Genomic DNA, 22028 nt, shown 5'->3' on the forward strand with positions numbered 1-22028 from the left:
AAAACGTGTTTCCCAGCGCTAAACCTTTCATCTGATTTCTAAATTGCTGCATTTGTAAATTCCAAAAGTCAATATAAATGAATAGTAGTAGTAAAAAAAGCACACCAATCTTATTTTTTTTTGTACAATTCTCCTTTAAGGGGGTGTGGCAAGGGGTGTGTCCTTTGCCTGGATACTTTTGCTGATAGGTGTCCCTCATTCCCATCTCAGAAAGTTGGGAGGTGTGGGTACATGGCATCTCATCTGTAGCCCCTAACATCACGAGTCGACCCACAATGGCAATGACTAAAGACATGCAAGTGTGGTTGGAGACATACTGCAAGAGACCATAAGACCCCTTTCACATTGAGGATTTTTTCAGGCGGTACAGCGCTAAAAATAGCGCTGCTATACCGCCTGAAAAACTCCTGCCCAGCAACCTCAATGTGAAAGCTGGAGGGCTTTCACACTGAGGCGATGTGCTGGCGGGAGACCAAAAAATCTCCTGTCAGCAGCATCTTTGGAGCCGTGAGAGGTGCGGCGTGTATACCGCTCCTTTCCATTGAAAACAATGGGAAACCGCGGCATAACCGCCCGCAATGCGCCTCGGGCGGTATTAACCCTTTATCGACCGCTAGTGTTGAGCGGAATACGCCATATTCGATTTTGCGATATATCACGAATATATAGAAGAATATTCGTAAAAATATTCGCTAAAATCGAATATTCGTGATATTTTATAAAAAAAAAAAAAAAATTGCGAAATTTCGCTAATGCGAAAATGATTGCGAATTTTTGATAACTGTGGTAGGAGAACTCTGATTGGCTCTGATGCAAAAGAAGAGCGGAGAAAGTATTCGCCAATATTCGGAAATCGAATATTCGCGATTGCGAATATTAGGCAACATAAAAGGATCGCCTCAGCTTAGCTACTCGGCCCAGGGTCTCTAATCATACCAGCAATGCTTTTAGACGTCGATAGAATGTGATCTGTTTTAAAAATAAAATTGAAAAAATGCAAATATTCGGAATAGCGAATATTGGCCGCGAAATTCGAGATATTCGCGAATACTCGAATATGCCATATTCGAGCCGAATATTCGCAATACGAATATTCGTGAGCAACACTATCGGCTGCTAGCGGGGGTTAATACCGCACCGCTAGCGGCTGATTCCCGTGGCAATCCCGGTGGTATAGCGGCGCTATACCGCCACCGCGGCTACAGGTCCAATGTGAAGGGGGCCTAAGAGACAGGTAAAATGTTGGATGAGACTTCTGGAAATCATTGCCATTACTGTCCTTTTACATATTGATGCCCCTGTTTCCATTACTGATATCTACGACCCATAATACGCAAAAAACACCAAAAAGTCCTAGGTTGACCTACAGGAGCTAGGCCTTCTGTACTCTTCAAACCTTCATATTTAAAAAAAGTCTCAAGATTTTGTGTAGGTTCCATAGTGTAGCGGTTATCACGTCTGCTTTACACGCAGAAGGTCCTGGGTTCGACCCCCAGTGGAACCATTTTTGTAACATGAGATCAGATAATTACTGAAATTCAGGCGTTGGAACATGCCCCACACAACACAAAGGCAAGCAATAGAGGCCCGGATTCAGGTAGATTTGCCCCTTATTTACGGAGGCACAGGGCAGCGTTTTTGCCCTGCGCCCCCGCAAATTTACTGTGCTACCCGCGATTCACGGAGCAGTAGCTCCGTAAATTGCGTGTGCGCTGTGTAAACTTGCCCTGCGTAAGGGCGCCTAATGTAAATGATCTCGTAGGGGGCAGGAATCATTTAAATTAGGCGCGCTCCCGCGCCGAGCGTAGAGCGCATGCTCCATCGGGAAACTTTCCCGACGTGCATTGCGGCAAATGACGTCGCAAGGATGTCATTTGCTTCAAAGTGAACGTGAATGGCGTCCAGCGCCATTCACGAATCACTTACGCAAATTACGTAAAATTCGAACGACGCGACGCGGGAACAACGGGTATACTTTAGCATTGGCTGCCCCTGCTATTAGAAGGGGCAGCCTTACGCTAAACACGCCGTACGGAAACAACGTAAATTGCGTACGCAGGGCTCGCGCAACATTGTGAATCGGTGTTAGTATGCAATTTGCATACTATACGCGGACCACAATGGGAGCGCCCCCTAGCGGTCATCGCAAGAATGCAGCCTAGATATGCGTGGCATAAGAGCCTTATGCCACGCAGATTTTAGGCTGCAGTCGGCGTTACGATGTTCTTGAATCAGGAGCATTCGCAACGCCGGGGCAAGTAAGCAATTGCGCTGTGTAACCTATGGTTACACAGGCACAATTGCTACTTGAATCTGGGCCAGAGTCTTTAAAGGGGTGTTCCAGCCTTTTTTTAAGTTTATTAAAAGTCAGCAGCTACAAAAAGTGTAGCTGCTGGCTTTTAATAAACAGATACTAACCTGCTCCACGGTTCCAGCGCCGCGCCGGCCGGGGGCTCCGCTCCTCGCCCCCCCTCGCCGGCCGGCGTCTTTATTCCTAGTGTGGGCACCCGGCAGTGACAGCTTTCGGCTTCACGGCCGGGCACCCACTGCGCATGCACGAGCGGTGCCGTCCAATTGGACAGGCGCTCGCCTACAGGGAGGGGCTGCAATAAGGCGATTAAGCTATTCGCCTTACCAGCCCCTCGGCGGAAGGAGGAAGTGGGACAGGAAGTCCCACTCCTCCTGACCCCCCACTCCCCCCCAAAAAAATTACATGCCAAATGTGGCATGTAAGGGGGGAAGGAGTGGATTAATCGGAAGTTCCATTTTTAGGTGGAACTCCGCTTTAACCACTACTCATCCACCCGCCGTCAAAAGACGGCGGGAGGAAGACTCCGTTATCCTGGGTGGACGTCCTATGACGTCTCGCCTTTAAAAACCACTAGGGGGCCTGGCGCGTCACCGAGGACCTGGTGCGCGTGATGGCCGCCGGGCACCCGCGATTGCTCAGGAACTGAGCAGGAAAGTGGATCTGTGTGTGTAAACACAGAGATCCACGTCCTGTCAGGGAGAGGAGACCGATGGTGTGTCCCTTGTATATAAGGGCAACCATCAGTCACCTCCCCCAGTCACTCCCCTCCCCCCACAGTAAGAATCACTAATTAGGGAATACATTAACCCCTTCCTCGCCCCCCTAGTGTTAACCCCTTCCCTGCCAGTCACACTTATACAGTAATCAATGCATTTTTATAGCAGGGATCGCTGTATAAATGTAAATGGTCCCAAAAATGTGTCAAAAGTGTCCGATGTGTCCGCCGCAATATCGCAGTCACGATAAAAATCGCTGATCGCCGCCATTACTAGTAAAAAAAAAATAATAATAAAAATGCTATCAATCTGTCGCCTATTTTGTAGACGCTATAACTTTTGCGCAAACCAATCAATATACGCTTATTGCGATTTTTTTTTTTACCAAAAATATGTAGAAGAATACGTATCGGCCTAAACTGAGGAAAAAAACAGTTTGAAAAAAAATGGATATTTATTATAGCTAAAAATAAAAAACAGTGGGCCAGATTCAGGTAGAATTACGACGGGCGTATCAGTAGAGTCCGAATCCGCGCCGTCACAACTTTAAGCGTATGCTCAAACTGAGATACGCTTAAATGTTGCTAAGATACGGCCGGCGTAAGTCTCCTACGCCATCGTATCTTAACTGCATATTTACGCTGGCCGCTAGGGGCGTGTACGCTGATTTACGCCTAGAATATGTAAATAAGCTAGATACGCCTATTCACGAACGTACGCCCGGCCGTCGCAGTAAAGATACGCCTTTTACGTAAGGGGTTTTCAGGCATAAAGATAAATCACCAAAAAGATGGCGCAGCCAATGTTAAGTATGGACGTCGGAACCGCGTCAAATTTTACGTCGTTTGCGTAACTCGTCCGTGAATGGAGCTGGCCGTAATTTCCGTTCACGTCGAAAGCATTGACGATTTGCCGACGTAATTTGGAGCATGCGCACTGGGATACGTCCACGGACGGCGCATGTGCCGTTCGATCGAAACGTCATTTACGTGGGGTCACACTTAATATACATAAAACACGCCCACAGCTTCAACATTTGAATTAGGCGGGCTTATGCCAGCCCTAATACGCTACGCCGCCGAAGGCAAAATCTTTGAGAATACCAGACTCGCCTCTCAAAGTTACGGCGGCGTAGCGTATAGGAGATACGCTACACCCGCCTAAAGGTATGTGAATCTACCCCATTGTGTTTTATTTCAAACTTGTCCCTCTTCTTTTGTTTATAGCGCAAGAAATAAAAACCGCAGAGGTGATCAAATACCACCAAAAGAAAGCTCTATTTGTGGGGAAAAATGATAAACATCCGCTGACACCCGTAATCACCCGCCTCCGCAAAGATCCGATTTTGCAGACAAAAGAAAACCCTATTTTTTCTTCCGTCTGCGGATCGGATGAACACGGACATACGGTCCGTGTTCATCCGATCCCCCCATGGGGAGAGCGGAGAAAAGTCAGGGCGGTCCCTACACAGTGTGCGGAGACCGCCCTGTCACCCGACGGCTCAGCGGGGATCTACGGAGCGACCCCTGCTGAGCTTACGGAGAACACGGAGGCGGATCATTACTGATCCGCCCCGTGTGAAAGGGGCCTAAGGCTTACCTGTAGGTGCTTGCAATATCTCCGGGACCTACACGGTCTCTGAGATATTTGCAATTTCCCCGAGCGACGCCTTCTTCTGCGCATGTGCCGTCTTGAGAAGAGCACGCTGTGCCGTTTCATGCCGTTAAAGGCAACTCCTGTGCGAATGCGACTCCAGCCAGTCACAGTTCGCAGCCCCCGGAAGAAGAGGGGTGAAGATGGACGCTCGCTGCCATGGAGGAAGACGGCGACATCGCGAGCTTCTACTGCAGGTAAGTGTCACAAAATGGGCTACTATGCGGATTCACCCGGACAGTCCTGTTTTTACATCCTCTGCCAGGGTTTCTGACTGCCTGTCACCCGGACACCAGCCACCAGGGCACCCTAAAAAAATCTTATAACATCCCCATAAAAGCGTAATCAGACATTAGGATCCATAACATGCATCAGAATGTCACTTATATTTACATATATGCACCTGTCTGGGTGGAAACAGCCCTAATTACAAGGGACTTGTTTCTCTCTGTGGAGGGATACAGAACCTCCTGGCCGCATAAGCCGATGCTCTGCTTCTAGTCCCGACTACTGGAACCCTGAGAGGACTGTTCACTCTGACAGAGATGCATTGGAGAGAGCTGTGTGTGTGAATGGGCGGGAAAAGGAAGGAGCTGCACGGTGTGTGAGGGGACAGAGAGGGAGGAGAGAAGATGGATGATGCCCATTACCAAACTATTCATGTAAGTTCAGTATTCCTCTCACACTATGTGGTGTCAAGTGTATTTAACTATTTATGTATGTTTGTTGTGTATCTGAGGGCATGTATGTATCTCAGTGTGTGTATATATGTGTGTGTATGTATATAATTGAACATATGTACTGTATATATGTGAGTGTGTGTGTATATATATATATATATATATATATCTCTGAGTGTATACAGATGTGTGTGTGTGTGTGTGTGTGTATATACCTGATTGTATATACCTGAGTGTGTATATAGGATTGTATGCATGTTTCTTAGTGTGTACCGTATTTATTTTTTTATTTTTTTGTACTTACAGTTTTGGTGTCTTGCGCGGTGTCCATCGGCGGCCTCGTCAGGTCCGGCGTCCTTCTGCGGCTTTGGGTGTCCTCTTCGTCTGGTCCGGCGTCCTTCTGCGGCTTCGGGTGTCCTCTTCATCGGGTCCGGCGTCCGTCTGCGGCTTCGGGTGTCCTCTTCGTCGGGTCCGGCGTCCTTCTGCGGCTTCGGGTGTCCTCTTCGTCGGGTCCGGCGTCCGTCTGCGGCTTCGGGTGTCCTCTTCGTCGGGTCCGGCGTCCTTCTGCGGCTTCGGGTGTCCTCTTTGTCGGGTCTGGCGTCCGTCTGCGGCTTCGGGTGTCCTCTTCGTCAGGTCCGGCGTCCTTCTGCGGCGTCCTCGCGTCCTCCACGCGCCGAGTTTGAATACTGCTCCGACCTATACAGAGCGCAGTACACTCGTGTATTGTCGGCAATGCTCGGCAACTCTCGCGCTGACGTCCTGTACGTCCAGGACGTGAGCGCGGAAGGAGCCGAGACTGCCCGACTATACCCGAGTGTACTGCGCTCGGTATATGTCGGCGCAGTATTCAAAACTCGGCGCGGGAAAGCGGGTATCGGCGTATACCGCGCACCCACGATTTTGCCCTGATTTTCAGGGCAAAAAAGTGTGCGGTATACGCGGATAAATACGGTATATATATATATTTATATACATACTGTCTCTTTACAGTATGTGTGTATGCATGTATCTCAGTATATATATAATATGTACTGTATGTAATTTAGCATATGTATATATCTGGGTGTGTATGTATATATCTCAGTATCTGTATACATTTGAGTATGTATGCATGTTATTAAAGCTGCTTTCACACTGGGGCAGGGGCGGCAGTAAAGTCGTTTTTGCAGAGGTAGCTGCCAAAAAAGGGTTAAAACCTTGGCGGTTTCGTTCGAGCCGCCCATTCATTTCAATGGGCAGGAGCGGTGTACACACCGTTTCAAAGATGCTGCTTGCAGGAGTTTTTATAACGTCCCGCCAGCGCATTGCCTGTGACTCGGACTTTCACACTGAGACTGCAGGGGAGCCGTTTTTCAGGTGCTATTTTTTTTTAGACCAAAAGCGCCTGAAAAACACCCCAGTGTGAAAGGGGGTCTAACTGAACATATTTCTAAATCTGAGTATGTAATTTACTTTATATACAATATACAGTATATGGAATAGTGTGTTAATTGTTTTTAAGTTTATGTATATATGGGAAGAATTGTTAATTATCCACTTGAGACCCGCGCTATTGACAAAAGACGTCAACAGCGCGGCTCTCAGGTGCCAACTGTACGTCTTTGGATGTCTTTTTAAAAGCATTACCCGCGCGCGCCTCTGGGGGGCGCACAGCGGGTAAACACTGTTCCATCGCATCGCTGGGGAGCCGATGCGTGTACCTGGCGGCCGCGATGTCCGCCAGACACCCGCGATCGTCGGTTACACAGCAGGGACGTGGAGCTCTGTGTGTAAACACAGAGCTCCACGTGCTGTCAGAGGAGAGGAGACCGATCTGTGTCCCTTGTTCATAGGGACACAGCATCGGTCACCTCCCCCAGTCACCCCCCTCCCCCCACACAGTTAGAACACACCCAGGCTACACATTTAACCCCTTCCTCACCCCCTAGTGTTAACCCCTTCACTGCCAGTCACATTTATACAGTAATTAGTGCATTTTTATAGCACTGATTACTGTATAAATGTGAATGGTCCCAGATTTGTGTCGAAAGTGTCCGATACGTCCGCCGCAATATCGCAGTCCCAATAAAAATCGCAGATCGCCGCCATTACTAGTAAAAAAAAAAATCATAATTCTGTTCCCCATTTTGTAGGCGCTATAACTTTTGCGCAAACCAGCCGCTTATTGCGATTTTTTTTTTTTTTTTTTTACAAAAATACGTAGAAAAATACGTATCGCCCTTAACTGAGAAAAAAAAAAAAAATTGGGATATTTATTATAGCAACAAGTAAAAAAAAAATATTTTTTTTTTAAATTGTCGCTCTTTTTTTGTTTATAGCGCAAAAAATAAAAACCGCAGAGGTGATCAAATACCACCAAAATAAAGCTCTATTTGTGGGGAAAAAAGAATGCCAATTTTGTTTGGGATCCACATCGCACGACCGCGCAAATGTCAGTTAAAGCGACGCAGTGCCGGGAAGCTGAAATTTCGCCTGGGAACGAAGGGGGTTTATGTGCCCAGTAAGCAAGTGGTTAAAGGTTAAGTTCAACTTTTGGAGAAAAAAATGCCCATTTTATTGCAGGTAAAAAATGTGCAAATATATATATATATATTTTATAAGTAACCTCTGAATAAATGACGCAGCCTTGTGGGCACACACTGTCATTGGGGGGGATGCTGAACATGTTACAGGTATAACATGTAACTTGTTCAGAAGGGTGAACTTAGCCATTCATTTTAGTGGCCAAGGGGTAGTAAAACCAATGCTAAGGGAAGAGGGCTGTGCTGGGAGATGGAATTTGGTGGGGAAGGATTTGTGATAGAAGGAGGAATTTGGGCTTAGAGGAAGGAGAGGATTTTTTTTAGAAGCCTTGGCCATCTCACTACCCCCCTGTCCACTCCCACTCCAAGGTCTTTAACAATCCTATTGTCTATAGTGTATACTAAAAAAAAATGTTGTGTGCCAGTAAGGCCTCATTCACACTTCGGGCCGCTCGGGTCCGTCTGTCACGAACCCGAACGGCCGCTCCATGCATCGCTATGGAGCGTCGGATGTCAGCGGAGACATGTCCGCTAACATCCGACCCGATCCGACCCGCTAAAAACAGACGTATGGGGGCCACGTCCCCATCCGTCCATGCGAGTGGGATCGGCTAAGATCTGATGAAAACGGACATGCTGTCCGTTTTCATCAGATCGCTCCATAGGGAGACAGCGGTGCCCAACAAGCCCCTCCCCGCTCAGTGAGCAGAGAGGAGCTTGTCATCCGTCGGCTCAGCGGAGATCTGCGGACTGATCTCCCGCTGAGCCGACGGGAGCAGGCGGACTCCGTAGCGACGGAGTCCGCCAAGTGTGAATGAGGCCTTGTTCGAGTGTTCGAGTTTGGCTTGAAGAAAAGGTGGCAACCCTATATGCGATGCAGTAGCCCAATAAGCTTTACCTTTGCAGGGAGACGCTCGGCTCTCAGGTGCTGCCACCGCCATCTTTGGTAAGGGAATCAGGAAGTGAAGCCTTGCGGCTTCACTTCCTGGTTCCCTACTGCGCATGCGCGACTCGCACTATTCTATCCCACTGGTCCCTGCTGTCTTCAGGGACCTGTGTGTCTTCCAGAAGACAGCGGGGGGAGTGGGAGAAAAATACCTGGTTTACACAGGTATCTGCTACCCCCTCCCCCTTGAAAGGTGCCAAATGTGACACCGGAGGGGGGTTCCGAAAAAGGGAAGTTCAATTTTTAGGTGCAACTCCGCTTTAAGCAATCAACCCCTGGGTGTCTAAACACTCCCCTCCTTTTTCCCTGATCATTGGAGCACACTTAGAGAACATGTATTATTTTCCAATACATTTTTATTAAAAAAACAAGTTGAATACAATAAAAAAAAACACTAAAGTTTTACAGTCAAGCATTGTAGGTCCAGTCCACAAATGTGCGATCACATGGAAAGTTATGTGAGCAATTTAGGTTCCCATTCATGGGAATTGCTATTATAGTAGCAACTGAAGGAAGACAATGTTTTCAAGAAGGACAAACCATAACACCACCCTCCTATCAGTGGCGGCTGGTGCTCAAATTTTTTGGGGGGCGCAAACGGGAAAAAAAATTGCAGCCTCACTGTGCCCATCAAATGCAACCACTGTGCCATCAATTGTCACCACTGTGCCATGCCATCAAACGCAGCCACTGTGCCATCAATTGTCACCACTGTGCCATGCCATCAAACGCAGCCACTGTGCCATCAATTGTCACCACTGTGCCATGCCATCAAACGCAGCCACTGTGCCATCAATTGTCACCGCTGTGCCCTTTAATTGTCCCCGCTGTGCCCATTGTCACCACTGTGCCCATTGATGTCGCCACTGTGCCCTGTAAAGTGCCCCCCCCCGCCCGGAACTTACCTTTACTGGAGTCAGCCATCCACGTCCCTCGATGTCTTCTACCGCCCTCGATGACTGACAGGCGTCTCAGCCAATCAGGTTACCGGTAGCCAGAATAGGCCAACCTGATTGGCTGAGACGCCTGTCAGTCTTATACAAGGAGCGCATCCCTAGTGCGTTCCTTGTATAAGCTTCCGGGACCCGAGGGCTGTACTCGGAAAAGCCTATCAGAGCCATTGGCTTTGATAGGCACTTCCGTACAGCCAACCAGCTGCCGTTATTCAGATGGCCGGACATGAGCGCCGACCATCTGAATAGAACAGCGGCAGCGGCGATAATAACATAGATTCGTGCAATGCATGAATCTATGTTATTAGACTCAGTGGCGGTGAGAGCCAGAGGGGGCGGCGCTCCAGCGCCCTCTATGGACGAACCGCCACTGCCTCCTATACTGATAAAGTAGTTTCACATAGCATCTACATGGCCGGGGAGATCCCCCTCCAGACGTTTGGTGGGCCAAAAGCCCTCTAGGTGGTGTCAGGTAGGCAGTATAGTGAAGCAAGAAAAAGAAACCTGGACAACTAACTTAGAAAAGGAGAGAATTGTACAAGGGATGGAGTGAGGGGGGGGGGGGGGGGGTTGACTTGTCCCTATGGTTCCCCTATCGAGATGGTTCCTGTAAGGACTGCGCAGGCGCAATCCTTGCAGACGGAAATCTCCGAACCTCGGCCGGCATCCAGGCTCATTCCTTAAAGGGGAGGTTCACCCTAAAAACGACTTTCTCTTATTACACTGGCCCCCCACATTACAATACGATAATGTCTATTAGTTTTTTTTGTATGCTGTACATACCTTGATACAGCATATTCACCCGTGGCTTCCGGGTTGCGAGTCCCGCGGGAGTGGGCGTTCCTAACATGCTGGTGATTGACGTTTTGACAAAAAACGAGCTCCCCCCCGTCGCGTAAGCCGCGTCACGATTGCCGAAAGGAGCCGAACGGCGATGCGCAGGCGCAGTATAGCGCCGACTCGCCGTTCGGCTCCTTTCGCCAATCGTGACGCAGCTTACGCGACGGGGGGAGCTCGTTTTTTTTCAAAACGTCAATCAACAGCATGTTAGGAACGCCCACTCCCGCGGGACTCGCAACCCGGAAGCCACGGGTGAATTAGCTGTACCAAGGTATGTACAGCATCAAAAAAAAACTAATAGGCATAATCGTATTGTAATGTGGGGGGCCAGTGTAATAAGAGAAAGTTGTTTTTAGGGTGAACCTCCCCTTTAACATCCCAGTGGATTGGAGGATGTTAAAAAAAGAGCCAGGAGGCCGAGCGAGCGGAGCGAGCCGTCTGAGCGAAGCAAGGATGTGAGGTGATTTGGTGATTTCCGTCGGCAAAGGATTGCGCCTGCGCAGTCCTTACAGGAACCATCTCGATAGCCGGAACCATATCATCAGATCAGCAGAAAGAGAAGAGAGCAATGGAGGGAAGAGGGGAGAGGAACCCCAGAGACGAGTCCTCGGGGGAGTCAACATGCGAGAACATACATTCTACCTGAAGATTTACCTACACAGACAGGTTCTCCTCCGCTCCACAGCCCATCCTCCATACAGACACGATTTCGGTCCCCTTCTATCTGATAGCCCAGAGAGCATGTATAATCACAGCGGGATCCTTCGTTAATCCCAGCCGAACATTGGTATGACCCATTGGGTATCGCTGGTAGAACATGGCATTGGATCCCTAAAATAGAAAGTGAAGTCATATATGACCATGGAACGGCAGATGATGTCACAGTCTCCACCTCAACAAATCAAAGAACACCTTATATTGATAAAAAAATATGTTTTCTCTAAATGGCTGTGGTTCCAAACAAGCGGTTCTTTGTAGGGACATAGAAAAAAACTCTATACCATAGTGGACCTCCCCCTTCCCCTTAATAGACCTGACTACCTAAATATACTCTATTAACTGAAATGAATAAAGTTAGAAGTAGTTAACCACTTAAAGACTGCTGCACGACTATATACGCCCTTACTTTGAAGATGGATATCTCGGTAATAGCAGCAGGTGGTCTCTCCGGCGGATTCGCTGCGAGATCACCGTTATCGGCGGTGGGAGAGGGCCTGCGCCACTTACCGGAGCCGTCGGGAGCAGGGGAGGCGATCGGGTCCTTTTCCTTCCTTGGTATGGAGACGAGTGAGGGGAAGATGGCCCCCACCCGTCTCCATACCATAGCAGGGCGGAAGCGACGTCACAACGTCACTTCCGCCTGTATGTCTTAAAGGGACATTTTATTTTTGTCATTATTTCAAATGACAATTTTTTTTTTTTTTTTTTTTTGCATTTTAGTCTAAATATGAGGTCTGAGGTCTTTTTGAGCCCAGATCTCATATTTAAGAGGTCTTGTCATGCTTTTTTCTATTACAAGGGATGTTTACATTCCTTGTAATAGGAATAAAAGTGACCCCATTTTTTTTTTTTTAAAACAGTGTAGAACTAAATAAAATAAAGTAAAATAAATAAGTAAAAACATTGGGCCAGATTCAGGTACATTTGCGGCGGTGTAACGTATCGCATTTACGTTACACCGCCGCAAGTTTTACGGGCAAGTGCTTGATTCACAAGTCAAAGTTGCAGCGGCGTAGCGTAAATCCCTCCGGCGCAAGCCCGCCTAATTCAAATGATCCGGCTAGGGGGCGTGGATCATTTAAATTAGGCGCGTTCCCGCGCCGAACGTACTGCGCATGCTCCGTTTTGAAATTTCCCGCCGTGCTTTGCGCGAAATGACGTCGCACTGACGTCATTTTTTGAACGTCGACGTGAGTTACGTCCTTTCCTATTCACGGACAACTTACGCAAAAAAAAATTCGACGCGGGAACGACGGCCATACTTTAACATGGCAGGTCTATCTATACGCCATGAAATAGGAGCTTTAACTATACGCCGGGAAAAGCCGACTAGCGGCGACGTAAGAGAATGCGACGGCCGCGCGTGAATCGGCGGAAAAAGCTAATTAGCACACCCGATGCGGAAAACGACGCAAACTCCACCCAGCGGGCGCCGAAGTATTACACCTACGTTCCGAAGGCGTACGCCTGTCGGATTAAAGCCAAAAGCCGTTGTATCTTGGTTTGAGGATTCAAACTAAAGATACGACGCGGCAAATTTGAAAGTACGCCGGACTATCAGTAGATACTCCGGCGTACTTGTACTGTGAATCTGGCCCATTTTTTTTAAAGCGCCCCCGACGAGCTTACGCGCAGAAGCGAAGACATACGTGAGCAGCGCCAGCATATGAAAACGGTGTTTATACCACACATGTGTGGTATCGCCGCGATCGGTAGAGCGAGAGCAATAATTCTAGCCCTAGACCTCCTCTGTAACTCAAAACATGCAACCTGTAGAATTTTTTTAAACGTCGCCTATGGAGATTTTTAAAGGTTTCACGCCATTCCACGAGCGGGCGCAATTTTGAAGCGTGACATGTTGGGTATTAATTTACTCGGCGTAACATTATCTCTCACAATCGAAAAAAATGTTTTGCTAACTTTACTGTTGTCTTATTTTTTAATTAAAAAAAAGTGTTTTTTTCCCCAAAAAAGTGCGCTTTAAGACCGCTGCGCAAATACGGTGTGACAGAAAGTATTGCAATGACCGCCATTTTATTCTCTAGGGTGTTAGAACAAAAAATTATAATGTTTTGGGGGTTCTTAGTAATTTTCTAGCAAAAAAAAAAAGTTGTTTTTAACGTGTAAACACTGAGTCTGAAAAACAGGCTCGGTCCTGAAGTGGTTAAGCAGCCCATGGATGACTTGATTTTCATGCCTTCAACCATGGGTGTAAGGAAAGAAAATCACTCGACTCCCCATCAACAGTCAGTGGGCTTGGGTACAATCAGCCTCCCCATACATAGATCAAATCTCATCCGGTCCCTGCTAATCTGGCTGAATTGCAATCTATGGGCCAGATTCAGATAGGTCAGCGGATCTGATTTACGTTACGCCGCCGCAAGTTTTTGAGGCAAGTGCTTTATTCAGAAAGCACTTGCCTCTAAAGTTGCGGCGGCGTATCATAAATCCCCCGGCGGAATTCAAATTCCGCGGCTAGGGGGCGTGTAGAATTTAAATCAGGCGCGTCCCCGCGCCGATCGAACAGCGCATGCGCCGTCCGCAAATTTTCCCAGCGTGCATTGCTCCAAATGACGTCGCAAGGACGTCATTGGTTTCGACGTTAACGTAAATTACGTCCGGCCGTATTCGCGAACGACTTACGCAAACAACGTAAAAAATTCAAAACTTGGCGCGGGAACGACGGCCATACTTAACATAGGATACGCCGCACTTACCCCTCCTATAGCAGGGGTAACTTTCCGCCGGAAAAAGCCGAACGCAAACGACGTAAAAAAAATGCGCCGGGCGGTCGTTCGTTTCTGAATCGGCGTAAATGCTCATTTGCATATTTGACGCGTAAAAGATACGGAAGCGCCACCTAGCGGCCGGCCAGGAATTGCAGCCTAAGATCCGACGGTGTAAGTCACTTACAACTTTCTGATCTTAGGCATATCTATGCATAACCTGACTCTATGAATCAGGCGCATAGATACGACGGCCGGACTCAGAGATACGACGGCGTATCAGGAGATACGCCGTCGTATCGTCTTTCTGAATTCGGCCCTATATATATATTGTAAAGGTTCAAAGAAAATCAAAAACCACATAAATCCTATCTTTCCTATTAGTCATCTCATTGTAGGTCACTTACTCCTGCAGTAGGCGTATCCAGACCAGCGGCGACTTTGCAAGCAGCGCACCGAGCTCTGTCCAATAAAGCGGAAGCCCTGGTCACATGACAGACTGCAACGCGTTCCAAGAGTGCTGCGGTAGCCCGGCCCTCGGGGAGAATAACACGCCGCTTCTCCATCTTGGATTTTCAGGTCATAACACCAGCGAGGAACTTAAAAACAGACAAAAAGAATTGCTAAAGTTAATACTGTGTACAGGGGCGGACTGACCATTGGGGCACTCGGGCACTGCCCGAGGGCCCCTTGCCACTAGGGGGCGCCATCAGGGTTGCCAGGCTCAGTAAAACCAGGGACAGTATGTAAAAATCTGTGTTTTTTTACATCTGTCCCTGATATGTCCGAAACCGACATGCTTTTGATGTGAAAATTTTAGCTGCCCCGTCTCTGCACTGCCTCCTGGCATGGTGGCCATCTGTAAGCCCAGGGCCCCATAATCTTCTATTGCCCTGGGGCCCCATAATCTTCTATTGCCCGGGGGGCCCATAATCTTCTATTGCCCGGGGGCCCCATGAGTTGTCAGTCCGCCTGACTGTGAATGTTTTATCGCATGTGGGACTTGAGACTCAATACGCAAAGCTCAACCACATCAATACCGGGCACTTTCGCCCCCTTCCTTCCCAGACCGATTTTCAGCTTTCAGCACTTTTCGCATTTTCAATGACAATTGCGCGGTCATGCTACTCTGTACTCAACTGAAGTTTAATAATAATAATAATAATAATAATAATTGATTCATGTGATTACAGACAGTTGTACACAAATGATCATGTACAGATGTGATCACGGACATATGTGTGCAGATGATCCTTGGGACATAATTTTACTGTTACAAATGTGGGGGACAGCCTTGTTTACATAGGCATCTCCCCGTTCTGCCTCTCCATGTCACGATTGCCGGCCGCCAGCGAACATCGAGTTTGCGGTGGGCACGCGCACGCCCGCCACACAGTAAATTAAAGGGGACATACAGGTACGCCCATTTGCCCACCGCTGCCATTGTGCCAACGTATATCGGCGTGCAGCGCTTGGCAAGGGGTTAAGCAAATTTGAGCCCATCCCTATTCAAGGATTAGAATGCTCAAGGAAAGGCCACCGGACCCGATAAAAAGCATAGCCCATAATTAAAGCGGAGGTTCACCCAAAAAACAAGTATCTAACATTACATTCAGTATACATCAAACATGTACAATATGCCGGTGTTTTTTTTTGGGGGGGGGGGTGTACATACGGTATTATCGGTATTTTTCTCCCAGCTTCCGGGTACTCTCTCCCGCGGGAGTGGGCGTTCCTGTGCAGTGCCGCAATGACCTCTGGGACTTCGCCCATATGATTGACGTGCCTGAGAAAAACTCCCACCGGCGCATAAGGCGCGTCACGACTTTCCAAAAGTAGCCGAACGGCGAATCGGCTCTATACGGCGCCTGCGCAGTCAGCTCTACACGGCTCCTAGTCGGTGCGCATGCGCCGTCTAGAGCCGACTCGCGGTTCGGCTACTTTCGGAAAGTCGTGACGCGCCTTATCCGCCGGTGGGAGTTTTTCTCAGGCACGTCAATCATATGGGCGAAGTCCCAGATGACATTGCGGCACTGCACAGGAACGCCCACTCCCGCCGGAGCGAGTACCCGGAAGCCGGGAGGAAAATACCGATAATACCGTATGTACACCCCCCCCAAAAAAAACCACCGGCATACTGTACATGTTTGAGGTATACAGAATGTAATGTTAGATACTTGTTTTTTGGGTGAACCTCCGCTTTAAGAAGGTTTTTATTGTGTTGTCACATGCTTCTCTTCCTTGGACTAATCCAGCCTGGTCAATTTGGCGTAAATCAGATTCTTAAAGGGGTCAGAGACTTAAATAAGTTTAAGAACCACTGCTGTAATGATAGCTAAAATTCTATATAGGGGGGGAAAAAAACTTGGAGAATGCGGGCATCGATCCCGCTACCTCTCACATGCTAAGCGAGCGCTCTACCATTTGAGCTAATCCCCCACTGTGACATCACTGTGGTTGCCAGTCCTTTTAGAGAGACCCTGACACCAACTTTAAAAATGTCAGTTTTAATTTTCCATAAATATTTTTTTTATTTATTCACTTGGAATGTGCCATAACCACTTCAGCCCCGGAAGAATTGACTGCCCAAAGACCAGGCCATTTTTTGCGAATCGGCACTGCGTAGCTCTAACTGACAAACGCGCGGTCGTGCGACGTGGCACCCAAACAAAATTGGCGTCCTTTTTTTTACCACAAATAGAGCTTTCTTTCGGTGGTATTTAGCCTCCTCTGCAGTTTTTATTTTTTGCACTATAAACAAAAAAAGCAACATTTTGAAAAAAAAATGCAATATTTTGTAATTTTTGCTATAAGAAATATTCCCCAAAAATATATAAAAAAAATTGTTTCCTCAATTTAGGCCGATACTTATTCTTCTACATATTTTTGGTAAAAAAAAAAAAACGCAATAAGCGCTTAATGATTGGTTTGCGCAAAAGTTATAGCGTTTACAAAATAAGGGATAGTTTTATGGCATTTTTAGTATAATTAAATTTTTTTACTATTAATTTACTATTAATTAAAATTGAAGTAATTTTTTCCCACAAATAGAGCTTTCTTTTTGTGGTATTTGATCACCTCTGCGGTTTTTATAAACAAAAAAAAGAGCGACAATTTTGAAAAAAAAAGCAATATTTTTTACTTTTTGCTATAATAAATATCCCCCAAAAATATATAAAAAAACGAATTTCTTCCACAGTTTAAGCCGATGTGTATTCTACATATTTTTGGTAAAAAAAAATCGCAATAAGCGTATATTGATTGGTTTGCACAAAAGTCTACAAAATAGGGGATCATTTTATGGCATTTTTAAAATTATTTTCTTTTATTAGTAATGGCGGCGATCAGCGATTTTTATTGTGACTGCGACATTATGGCGGACACTTCGGACACTTTTGACACTATGTTGGGGCCATTGTCATTTATACAGCGATCAGTACTATAAAAATGCACTGATTACTGTGTAAATGACACTGGCAAGGAAGGGGTTAACCATTAGGGGGCGAGGAAGGGGTTAAGTGTGTCCTAGGGAGTGATTCTAACTGTAGGGGGGATGGGCTACAAGTGACATGACATTGATCACTGCTCCCGATCACAGGGAGCAGTAGATCTGTGTCCTGTCACTAGGCAGAACAGGGAAATGCCTTGTTTACATAGGCAAATCCTCGTTCTGCCACTTCGTGACACAATCGTGGACATCGAGTCTGCGGGTCCCGCGTGCACGGTCACAGAGCCAAATTTTAAAGGAAATTCCAATACCTATAATTTAATAGTTTATAACTATTATTACGTTTTTATTATTATTATTATTATTATTATTATTATTATTATTAATAAATATTAATAATAAAAAACTATAATAATGGTAATAATTAAATTATAATAGAAAATACAAAAAACTAAATTATTCGAATGTTTTTTGTTCTTATTTTTGGATTTTCGTTCTTTCAGATTTTCAAATTTTTGTTCTTTCGAACTTTCGCTCCTTTAGAATTTTTTTTTTGAAAATAGTAATTTTCACTGGCTGCATGTACAGTAAATATCCCCTAAACTGCGCACGTTTAGAAGATATATATACAGGGTGGGCCATTTATATGGATACACCTTAATAAAATGGGAATGGTTGGTGATATTAACTTCCTGTTTGTGGCACATTAGTATATGTGAGGGGGGAAACTTTTCAAGATGGGTGGTGACCATGGCGGCCATTTTGAAGTCGGACATTTTGAATCCAACTTTTGTTTTTTTCAATAGGAAGAGGGTCATGTGACACATCAAACTTATTGGGAATTTCACAAGAAAAACAATGGTGTGCTTGGTTTTAACATAACTTTACTGGAGAGCACATTGAACACATTTTATAAGTGGTCAGAAACTTGTAGTGATCAAATACCAATAAAAGAAACCTTTATTTGTGGGGAAAAAGTGTCACAAAAAATGGCCTGGTCATTAAGGGGGTAAATCCTTCCGGGGCTGAAGTGGTTAAAGTAGCACAGTGTTGAATATAAAAAAATGCTCCTGTATTATGAAGGGGGGGGGGGGGGTAAAACCTTTTGGCGGTCAAGTGGAAAAACAACAAAACCAGCAGCTCCTTGTCACGAGCAACTTAACAGCAAACAAATCCATGGAAGCCGAAACGCGTTGGTGAATATTGCAGGGTGTATGGACAATCTTACATTGCCAATGTGATAGTCACCATATCTTACCGAGATAATCTGGCTGGCGGGCTGGTGGGCGCTGTTCAACATAAACTTCATTATTGTAGCTGTCATCGGAGGCGTATCCCGAACCTGCAATAAAATATCCAAAATGTTAATCACAGCGGGATTTTTTGTGGCTCTGGGGAGACACGAATTATTATCATTATTCATTTACAGCATTCACTCCCCGCCCACTTTAACCACTTGCCGACCGCCGCCTGTACATATATGTCGGCAGAACAGCACGGAGGAGCAAAGTAACGTATATTTACACCACTATGAATTTCGCGCCACGCGTGCGCACCCCTGCCGCAAGCTCAGTGAGCGTGCCCGTGGGACCCGCAGACTCCATGTCCGCCAGTGTCCCGCGATCGTGTCACGGAGCTGCATAACGGGGGGGGATGCCTGTCTAAACAAGGCACTTCCCTGTTCTGCCTAGTGACAGGACACTGATCCACTACTCCCTGTCATCGGGAGCAGCGATCAGTGTCGTGTCACAGTAAGCCCCGCCTCTCACAGTTAGAATCACTCCCTAGGACACACTTAACCCCCTTCCTCGCCCCCTAGTGTATAACCCCTTCCCTGCCAGTCACATTTTTACAGTAATCAGTGCATTTTTATAAAAATGCCATAAAACTATCCCCTATATTTTAGACGCTATAACTTTTGCGCAAAGCAATCAATAAACGCTTATTGTGATTTTTTTACCAAAAATATGTAGAAGAATACGTATCAGCCTAGGCGAAACCTAATTTTGACACCCCCCTTGGCCCCACCCCCTTTGTCCTGCCCATGTATACCCCACCTTTTTAATAAAGCGCCCATGAAATGCAGCCTCACCAGCGCCCATCAATGCAGCCTCGCCAGCGCCCATCAAATGCAGCCTCGCCAGCACCCATCATATGCAGCCTCACCAGCGCCCATCAAATGCAGCCTCACCAATGATTTAAGGAAGGACTTTGAGTTGCTGGCTGAAAACTATTCCTATCTTCAGGCCCATGTAGAAGATTTGGATAACAGAAATCGAAGAAACAATTTGAGAATACGCGGGGTCCCAGAGTCAGTGACGGACCTGATGCCAGCTGTGTCGAAACTGTTCCAATCTCTTCTGCCAGACACCCCGCCATTATCCTTCGCCTGTGATAGGATCCACAGGGCCCTCCGACCTAAACCCCCTATAGACAAACCTCCCCGTGACATTATCCTCTGCATGAAGGACTTCATCACCAAAGAGAATATACTAAGGGCCTCAAGGAACTCGCACAATATCATGCTGGAGGGAACAAGGATTCAATTATACCCTGACATCTCTCAGGCCACCCTCGAAAGAAGGCGAAGGATGAAGGAAGTAACATCGATCCTACAATCGGCCCACATCAGATACAGATGGGGTTTTCCCTTCAAACTAACTGTACCCCATAATGGAACAGTCTACTCTGTTGTTAATGTCACAGAAGGCAAGGAGCTCCTGATTAAACTTGGATTGCTGGAACCGGAAACGGGCCCAAGACCACCTTCTACTCCGCACCCATCTCCCATTTGGGCCACTCCCTCTTCAAGACGAGATCAGAGAAGGATGAGATCATCATTGCGATTTGCTAACCCATGAAAGTCACTTGAAGCGGAATGGTTCTCTATCTTTTTATATCTATGTTTTACTGACCCGCAAAAGAAACTGTTGCACCATGACGGCCCCTTTTAGCTAATTTCCATTGTTTTTTTTGTTTTTTTTTTCACTTCTTCTGCATTCTTCCCCCCCAAGGAAGTGGAAGCCCCTTTCTGGTCCACTGTTTCCCTTGTCAATTACACTTTTGCTGGACCAGGACGGAATTCATAATCGAGATGGATCTTCAAACCCCCTTACATGCAAGACAAATCTTTGTAAACTTACACATTCTGAATCCCTCTCCTATGGTCCCTGTTTTTGCTTCGGTCCTATTTTTACTCTTTTTTTTCCTCTCCCCCAATCCAGTAGCGATCATTGGCTCCTCTAAGCAACATAACAACCCAGAACTTGCGCACTTAACCAACTGCTACATTTTGATTTTCCCAAGTGATCCAAGAGAGAACAACAGACGCTAGTACAAACTTTAGTACGCAGCCCTGAATCATCTCAGACCATGGTTGTTACCTCAAACATTATCAATCTCTCTGGGAGGTTTGATTTGAATCCCCCCCCTCTTCCTTTTTTTTTTTTTTCTCTCTCTTCTTCTTTCTTCCCCCCCCCCCCACCCAACCACCCCCCCTTCTCAATATGGCGGTCAATGTAATTCAGGCAACCTGCACCGAATGGATACAGATTTGTTTTTATTTTTTTTATTTTTTTTTTTTTTTCCCCTCTCCCCTTCCCTTTTTCCTCTTGTTACCACTAGATAACACGTGTAATAAAAATGCGGAGTGTTGCTTGGTCTCTCCGCCTCCGCTTGGTTGACCCCCCTCTCACTCTTGGAGTCAAAGTATGAATCTTATGGCATGCTATTTAGTGCCTTTGACCGTACTCGCTATAGCTTTTTTCGGCAAGACTCCGAGGGTGAGATTTGGACGTATAGGTCCAAAAGTTACTGTTTTTAAGTCAAACCGATATTTTCAGTTTGACCCCTTACTCAGGTATTCACACTGTTTACAGCCTTTTAGCAAATTTAGTAACATGTTTAGTTGCTTTAAATTCTTTGAAATAATGTTCGTACGGTTTATATTGTTGTTCCTGTATATACTCAAGTCTCGTATAGGAAACAAATTGATTGGATATTGGTATAGTAAGGATTCCTCACTCAGGGATAACACATCACTTTCATATGTTCCCTTAAACTTTGTACTGACATACATTCGGATTGTTTGTTGGGGTGCTTGGTATGCTGCTTACCTCTCACAGTATGATATTTTCGTATTCCAGTTCACAAGCACAGCCCATGGCTATCTCCGGGTGCCATCCCTTAGCATTCATTCTCATACTCTAAATGGTCTTGAAAGTAATCTCCCATAATGCCAATGGCATAAACTCTCCCCAAAAAAGGAAAAAAGCCTTCCGTCACTATAAAAGACTGGGGGCTGACATAATATTAATACAGGAGACACACTTCGCGGCATCCAAGCACCCCAAATTTTTTGATAAGGCATATAGTCAATGTTATTTCACAACATTCGATTCCAAAAAGAGAGGCACAGCTATTTTTATTAAAAACTCTGTAGTGTTTGACACCCAAAGTGTCTTCAGAGACCCAGAGAGTCGCTTTCTAATTGTAAAGGGCTCTATAGGAGGAC

The 22028-nt window shown here is 46.4% G+C and overlaps 1 protein-coding gene and 1 non-coding gene across 2 annotated transcripts in view; one reads left to right on the plus strand and one right to left on the minus strand.

Moving 5' to 3' along the window:
• SRPX2 (sushi repeat containing protein X-linked 2) overlaps positions 1-22028 on the minus strand; it is a 101679-nt gene that overhangs the window by 20388 nt on the left and 59263 nt on the right. The window contains exons 3-5 of the mRNA XM_040325018.1: positions 18774-18857; positions 14475-14666; positions 11276-11452 (exon numbers count right to left, since the gene is read on the minus strand). Of these exons, the coding sequence (XP_040180952.1) occupies positions 11276-11452; positions 14475-14666; positions 18774-18857 (453 nt within the window). The remainder of the gene's footprint in view (positions 1-11275; positions 11453-14474; positions 14667-18773; positions 18858-22028) is intronic.
• Positions 1432-1504, plus strand: TRNAV-UAC. Its single transcript has one exon. It is a non-coding gene; the product is annotated as a tRNA-Val (tRNA).

This window comes from Rana temporaria, chromosome 9, assembly GCF_905171775.1.
Source record: "Rana temporaria chromosome 9, aRanTem1.1, whole genome shotgun sequence".
In the NCBI taxonomy this organism is placed as follows: domain Eukaryota; kingdom Metazoa; phylum Chordata; class Amphibia; order Anura; family Ranidae; genus Rana; species Rana temporaria.